Source organism: Psittacula echo, assembly GCF_963264785.1.
Source record: "Psittacula echo genome assembly, chromosome: 2".
Lineage (NCBI taxonomy): Eukaryota > Metazoa > Chordata > Aves > Psittaciformes > Psittacidae > Psittacula > Psittacula echo.
In genome coordinates, this window is record NC_137737.1 from 67,612,106 (window position 1) to 67,620,071 (window position 7,966).

At 40.1% G+C, this 7,966-nt stretch overlaps 1 protein-coding gene across 1 annotated transcript; it reads left to right on the forward strand.

Moving 5' to 3' along the window:
- Positions 1 to 509: 509 nt before the first annotated feature.
- Positions 510 to 7,481, forward strand: LOC308217044 (transmembrane protein 14C-like). The gene is made up of 6 exons (XM_080609749.1): positions 510 to 678; positions 1,101 to 1,155; positions 1,572 to 1,655; positions 3,807 to 3,908; positions 6,592 to 6,679; positions 6,898 to 7,481. The coding sequence occupies exons 1-6, from the start codon at positions 658 to 660 to the stop codon at positions 6,953 to 6,955; spliced, it is 408 nt and encodes a 135-aa protein (XP_080465875.1). The 5' UTR covers positions 510 to 657; the 3' UTR covers positions 6,956 to 7,481.
- Positions 7,482 to 7,966: the final 485 nt, after the last annotated feature.

Below are 7,966 nucleotides of genomic sequence, written 5' to 3' on the forward strand. Positions count from 1 at the left end.
CCTCTTGGGAATCCCCGGTGCTGGATTACAAAGCAAAGCCTAGTGAATCTTGAACCTCAGGGCCATTACACAGCTTGAACAGAAAGGGGAACCCCATCCAGGATAGCTTAGATCTGTATTGATTGGGGGATTTTTCAGGGAGATAGGGGATCTGTATTTAAACCACTTAAGCCCACAAGGGAATTAAACTGTTCCTCAGTTTTTGACCATTAGGCTGATTTCATAAAGATGAGAAAATCTGAAATGCAGCTAGAGAACTGTCCTGGGTTTAGCTGTAACAGTTATTTTTCTCCTTCTTCCTAGATGTTTTGGTGCTGTGTTTTGGCTTTAGTCTGAGAACAATGCTGGTAACACACCTATGTTTTAGTTGTTGCTAAGTAGCACTTACCCTGATTAAGGACTTTTCAGTCTCTTATGCTCTGCTAATGAGGAGGGGCACAAGAAGCCAGAAGGAAGCAGAGACAGGGCACCTGAATCAAACTAGCCATAGGGGTATTCCATACCACAGCTCATCATGCCCAGTATATAAACTGGAGGGAGTCACTCCTGCATGTTGCAGAAAGCACAGGCCTCTGATGTTCTGTGCCTTCCGTTACAAAGAAGAACTGAAGCCCCTCAGCTCCAGAGCTTGGCTGAAGGAGTGCTTTTTCTTTCTATATGGTTAAATGTTCATGGGAGGTAAGTCCATAGCCAAATGGAGTAAGTCATGCATACCCATTTACTTGAAGAAAGCAGTTCCAGCACGCAGAAAAAAACAGTGTTTATCTTTGTAGACCATTGTAAACATCTCTACTTTTTCCAGAAAAAAAAAAAAAAAAAAAAAAAAAAAGAGGCACTAGATGTGCTTGTAAGTTGAATATTACAGAAATCTTCCATGAAAGGGCTAAACTGAAATTACTGATCAAAGCTAGCAGCGGCCCACCGTGGCAGCTCATGCTATTCCAAAACCCAACCCCGAATTCTCAGCTGTACCACATTCTGGTACACGACTAGGGCAGACTGGGTGTACACGAATGCAGTTAGGAGGCAGCTTTGCTCCTCGCTTGAAAAACAGACAAAACTTCGTCTGCACCGAGGTCTCTTTTTTCTTTTTTTTGTAGGCGCTGGGGCTTGCTCGGGCATCCCCGATACCCCGACAGGGGGAGTCATCCGTAGGTAAGTAGGAAGACGCCAAGGCTTTCTTCTCCCCACCCCGGGCAGCGGTACGCACCTACCCCGCTGCAGTTTGCTGATTAGGTTCCCCCGCTAGTTTCGGAACACCCGGAAAAGGGAAGCTTTGGGCGGTGCGTTGCTTCCTCGTTTCCCCTTCCGCAGCCCGCTCCGCCCCGGTTTGCTGTGGAGCGCTGTGGCCGGGTGGGTGAGTTCTATTCGCGTACTCTCCGCAGTAGGGCGGAGAAACTCATCCCTCCCCACCATCCCCAGGGCTGCGTTCTCAACAAATCGGGTTTCAGCTCTTGAACTCGGTTTAGAGCTTAGGCTTTAAGTGGGCCTTGCGTGTAGAAAAGTCCCTGTGGCAAAACGCTGTGGCTTGGGTTTTGAGATACTGATCCTCACACTAATTTCTTTTCCAGTTTTCGGCATGGCAGTGGACTGGCTCGGCTTTGGCTACGCCGCTCTGGTGGCATCAGGAGGGGTCATTGGCTATGCAAAAGCAGGTACGGTGTGGGGAAGGTGCTTGTATCTCCCTCTCCTTCCTCCCCTCAGTTCCCCCAGTATCTTCGTGTGGGCTGGGCGGCTTTTTACCAAAGCGTCCTATCTCGAAGTTAACGCAGATGTAAAGTTTATCAGTTTGTGCCATGTGCTGCTAACTTGCTGTTGTTGGGGTGTGGTGCTTTTGGGGTTGAGCTGTTGCTTTTGGCTGATAAGACAACAATCTGCTTTCTGGTAGATGCTGCTGTCCTGCCTCTGCATTGTGCTCTTTGGGAGAGCTGACATAAATTTGCTTCAGAAAGGCTTTTTTCCTCTGCTACTTTAAATATAAGCATTTTATTATAAATGCTCTGTATGGCTTAAATTACCATTTTTTTCCCTTAGAGATTTATTCACATTTTAATATTTGATGGCAACAGTATACTGCAAGCTGCAGCATTTTCAGAAGGATCCTTTCTCCAAATAGAGCTGAACAATGCAAATCGATCCTTAAACTGGTTCCTTTTGCGGACTCTGCATCATAAGGTTACCCTCTGACTACTGCTTTCCTTTCCTGTCCCTTTTCTGAGTTTGCCCTCCTCCAGATAGAACTGTGGATTCATCCCTGCTGCAATACTGCTTCTTCAGCTTTGAAAATCCCTTATTATCTCATCCCAGATGGAAGGACAAGGCCATGTCAATGCGAGGGTATCCAGATCACAGGATTTTTGAAGGGGGAACAAGAACTTGTATGGTGACCTGTAGGGATTAAACAACAAAATTCAAACCCACAACTGTTATTTCCCTAATAATAACTTGGAGAACCTCCCCTCCAAAAATGGAACCTTCATCCTTAAGGTGGTGATACATTCTTTTATCAGAAGGTCTATTTACCCATACAGATGGCAGTCAGCAGTAGGTGCCTTGGGAAGAATATGAGAACAGGGCAAATAAAGACTGATTGATTTTCCTCTCTTCATTTAGTCAGTTCTCTGTGTCTCAGTGTTTTGAGACTCAGGAGCTTCCTGAGCCAAAGGTGATGTGGTTGTCCTATTACAGTGTGTATGTCATAACTGCTTAAACAATGCTGTGAGATAAAATTCAAGGGTATGATGGCCATTTCTTGGCTCCCAGGCTTGTGAAAGAGTTGTAGGTACAACATGTTGGTTGCTAAACTGTATTCTGTGCAGAACAGCCTCTTACTAGAGTGTGCATCTTGTAATGTACAAAAATATCTGGCACTTTCTGTCATCTTTAACTCTTGCTTTTCATACAAAAAACAGGATCTGAAGCAATGCTACAGTTACTTTGTTGACCACTGAAAAATGTTTACTTTCTAGTTGCAATATGCAATCCTCCTCTAACATTGAGAGGAGATCTTTATCAGCTTAGCTTTGCAATCTTAAGTCTTTTAAAGGTGACCTGGAAAATGGAGTATATAAAGAACCACCCTCAATAGCATAAAGTCATGAATTTTTCATTAGCCTTACTGGGGGCATTCACCACTCACAGTGGTCATACCACTTCATTACTTGACGTGATCTTTAAGTCATCAACTTGGATGTGGTATCATTTATCTTCTTGTATCTTGTATTATAATTTATACTGGGGACTTGATCCAGAGTTTAGGTGAGTCCAGGGAGCATTCTTCTAAAATCTGCAGTTACTTTTGGATCAGATCTCAGGTGTATTGAAGAGCTATGACCTCTCTCATTCAACTCCACTCTTCAGCAACGCTTTTTGTCTGCATGCCCTCCTGCCCACTTCAGTCCACGTGCCTTTTTTTTTGATCTAAACCCCTTAATATTTAATCCATCTATTTTACTGCCTCTCAAGAAATTCTGATACTACTGTGTTGAAAAAACACACTTCAGTTTGCACAAACACTGATTCTTCTGATTTTCTCGCTATTCTTTCCATCATAGACATATTAATGGCTTTGCTGTTAAAGAATTAAATACTAATGCTATTTGTATCTTATGAAAGAGTATTTGCACATGTTTCTAGGTGCAGGTCAGCAAGGTCTTAATATTTTAAAAGAAAAAAAAACCTCTAATCTGCTTTATTACAATGAATGCAATTTTTTGTTTTTCTGTTAATGTTAGTGGTTTACTAAACAAATAAGCTGATGAGGAAGTTTATTTCTAAGCTTCTAATAAATGCATTATCTCATTCAGGTAGTGTCCCATCACTAGCTGCTGGCCTTTTGTTTGGGAGTTTGGCTGGACTGGGTGCCTATCAGCTCTCACAGAATCCAAATAATGTTTGGATTTCTCTCAGTAAGTTGTTTAAAAATTTTAATTAGAAGGGATTATATTTATCCTAACATAAAATGAGTACATAAAAGCATTTTCAGAAAAGTTAAACTGATGGTGTTAGAAATCTAGTTTCAATCCAATCTTTAAACTTGTGGGTTTGTGAAAAATCTCCTTTAGTGGCCAAACTCAACTGCTCTCCCTGGAGTGTGAGCTGTTAGTGTTACTTATTTTTTTAAAGCATATATTGAGAATGTGTATTAAAAACTGCTTGTCTTAGTGTGTCTTGCTCAGTGATTTCTGACTATATTATTGCATCCCTTTTGCAAGAAGTATACAGTGCTTTGGGTGATAGTTCAAACTGACATTTTTGTTCCTTTTCTACAGGAAAAACAGAAAAGGAAATATTTGTTATTTATCATTAGTTTGTCTTCTGAATGTCAAAACCCCTACAGGTTATGAAGGAGAATGTGTGCTAGGATGAAGTGAAACTCAGGCAGTTTAAAAGTAACAGTCAAACCAAATACCATTATTTCACATCCTTTAGCAAAGTAAATCAAATAAGCATTTTGTGTTTAAAAACTTGTATGTAGTACAGTGTGAATCTCCTAAATTTTGTCTTTCTGCAATTTACCGTATTGAACTCAGGGTTGCGATCAAGTTAGAACAGATTATCATCTGTCACTTTAACCTGTATGTGTCTAAAGCTCATGCCAGTTGCAAAATAACATGACTTGAACTTTTCTTGTTCACTAATAAGTAGGGTACCTTGCAATTAAAGTGGGCTGGGAAAATACATGTAGGAAGTTCCTGTAGCTCAGATGGTGCCTGAGACTTGTTAGGCTGCTGTATCTCTGGCCAGTGTCAGTAGTGTCCTCTCCATTTATAGAAGACATCAGTGTGTGGCAGTTCTCTAGCACTAGCTATGTTTCAGTCCCCAGGCTTTGCTGAATTAGTGGCTGCCACCATGCATCTGTCTTGTACTGGCGTGTTTAAAGGATCACAGTACAAAGGAAGTGCTAGTAAATTGATGTCTGACCTTTGTGTGTCCTCTTTTTGGCTGGATCCTACTTTCAACATTCTGCAGGAGGCTGGGGCATTTCAGTTCAGGAAGTGTGATTCTCCTGCAGATTGCCCATACCCCTAGCAGGTTATTTTGTTATTGCTGAAAATGGCAGAGATTGTGATTGGCTTATTTTTGTTTGACAAATATGTGGAATTACAAACGTGTTGCATGCCTGGGGAGATACAACAGAGAAGCAAACTTCAGTAAAGCCATTTATTCTTCCTCCTTCTTGGAACTGGAGCTTCCTTTCTCTCTGACTTGGAGAAGCTAACCATGGAGAATCACTGCTTAGTGCTTGGAGAGCTGCCACAGACTGTAGCATTTGTTCACTGAAGCAGTGACACAGTATCTAGCTCTTTGATACGTGAAAGTCAGAAGTGAAAGCAAAAGGCCCAACATTTCTCTCCACTTCAGCATTCTCTGCAGTGCAATCCACTTCCACATTTACTAGATAAAAAAAATATCAAAAGATATCAAAAGCTGTGCATGATCAAGCCTAAATAATTGGAGTAAACTGTGTGGGTACAGCAAGCTTAAGAGGAGTGAGAAGGTATTTTTCCAAATGTGAAACAGTCAGAAACATTTCTATAATTCAGTAGTATATGGAGTCTTTGTCCTTTTTGTGCTTAAAGTTTTATGAGAAGGTGTATTCTACTTCTGTTTTGGACAAAACTACATGTAGGGAAGTGTGCATATGAAGACTGGCTACTGGTTAGAGGTTGAGGCATTTGAATACTGAAATATTTTAGTTCTTTCTTGTCCTAATCTCTTGCATATCTCCTTATATGAGATTGCTAGATGTCAATGAGAATATTTAGGGTGGTGTTAGGGAGGAAGGATGCCATGATTGGGATTTGATATGAGCTGGGTCCTGCAGGACCAGTCACTACACAGAAGCAATTGCAGAAGATAAGAGTGGTTGAACTAGCATGCTGTGTGTAGTTGTTACCACTGGATAGCAGATGTGTGCTAAGACTAAGGATTACATTGGTATGTTTTCCCTGTAGTTTTCTTAGTATTCAGTGTTTCTTTGAGATACTGCATTCCAGGGATTGCTGTTTCTGTTTTACTGACTCAGGAAAACTACCTGGCTCTGTGTCTCTGTCAAGTAGTCAGGATACGTTTAACTCTCTGATCTTAGTGGAAGGTCTAGCAGGACTGAAGTGGATTGGTAAAGCTTAGCACTTACATAGCACATTTCCCTTTTGAAGTCTTTTGCAAGCGTAAATCAGTTAATTCTCTGAACATTACTAGAAGTTAGACACAAAAATGCTCTCTTTTATGAAAAGTGAGGGAATTATGTGCACATGTTTAGTGGTTCACCTGTGCATAGGGAAGGAGTAGGTTCCAGAGGAATCTAGCATAGATTTTTTTTTTCTAGTTTCCAAAGAAGTATGTTTTGACAAAGAAATTTGAGGAGCTTGTGCTGAAGCATGTGGAGTGCACTGTCTGCTAGAACTTGGTTCAGAATATTTACTCCTCATGTATTGAGGCGTTCCAAAGTTTGACTGTTTTAGTCTATCACATAAAACAACCCCCTTTCACTTCTTACTTCTTTCTATTCTGTTAGTTCTAAATTGTACCATCTCTTTCACACACTTGCATCTCTGCCTGACTGTACTCTATAATCTCTCATTTAAGTTACATCTGGAACACTGACTGCCATCATGGGAACAAGATTTTACAACTCTGGAAAATTCATGCCTGCAGGGCTAATTGCTGGTGTCAGGTACCACACAATATACTTTTTTTCTTTAATCTCCTATGTGTAATTTCTTATTTGCTTAATTAAACAGAGATGGAGTGAATCATATTTTGGGAATTTTGTTTTCATGCAGCAGTTACATGGGAAGTATTTGGAAATGAATTGATATTATTATTGTTATTATTATTATTATTGTTATTATTATTACTAAATTCTGTGGGTTTTTTTCCCTCCTTTAACAGTTTGCTAATGGTTGGGAGATTAGCACTGAAGATGGTGGAAAAGACCCACAATAAGTAACTGTTCATTTTAAAGTTTAATATCTGAATAAAGAAATCTGATACTGAAGTTGCATGAATACAGAAGCAAGAAGACAGAACAATTTTCTCTATCAAGACAATTTTTGTCTTTTTTTTTATATAAGGGGAGAGCAGGATGATGGGGCGGATAGTTTACATACAAGGTGCCATTTGTTTCAATGATCTAGTAAAGCTATTATTATGTAGTGAGAAACTGGTTCTGGGTTTGAGCTTTCCAGATACATTTCAGTGTCTTTTAACACTCAGTTTTTGTATTCCAAAAGATGCTGTATGTAGCAGAGAGGACCTGTAATTAAGAAAGTATCCTCAAAGAGGCACCAGGACTTAGTGGCTAAACCCAGCAGTGTATCTCATACCTTTCATACGAAGTATTACAGCCTGTTTTAGCTGTTGCATTATGAATTGATACACCATGTCTGTGTAACACCAAACAGATTTTACCTTTTTATTGTGAAATGATGGTAAAATGTTGCTTTTCTACAAGTAAAATGTCTTACAAATCTTTATTTGTCATGTCTTTGTATCTTTTCTGTGTGGATGAGGGTAGAGGGTGTGGGGCTTTTTACCTTACTGTTTTCTTCTCAGTGGAAGTCTTTGCAGTGAACTGTTAGTATCAAAGTGCTCTTTGAATTATATTTAAAATCACTTTTTAAATGAAGGGGCAGAAGATTAAATAAGGGGCCTTCGTTAGCACTGCATTAAAACTGTTGTTGGAAAGAAACTTACCCTGTGGATTAATTAGTTGAGATCTGTGCTAGGCTAAATGAACAGTTGAATGTGGTGTGGCCAAAGGACTGTATAACTAGAATAAAATAGCTTAACATTAACACTGTGTAATTCTGATCTTACAGGCTTATTTGATGCTCGAATGTATCAGCATTTCTTTTTTATCATGAAGGGAAGTTGCTATGCCTCTTCAAATCTGTTTTTACCAGGAAACCTTGGAGTCCAGATAATTCCTGGTTCTGTTGTGGTGCTCAGGGATGGTAGT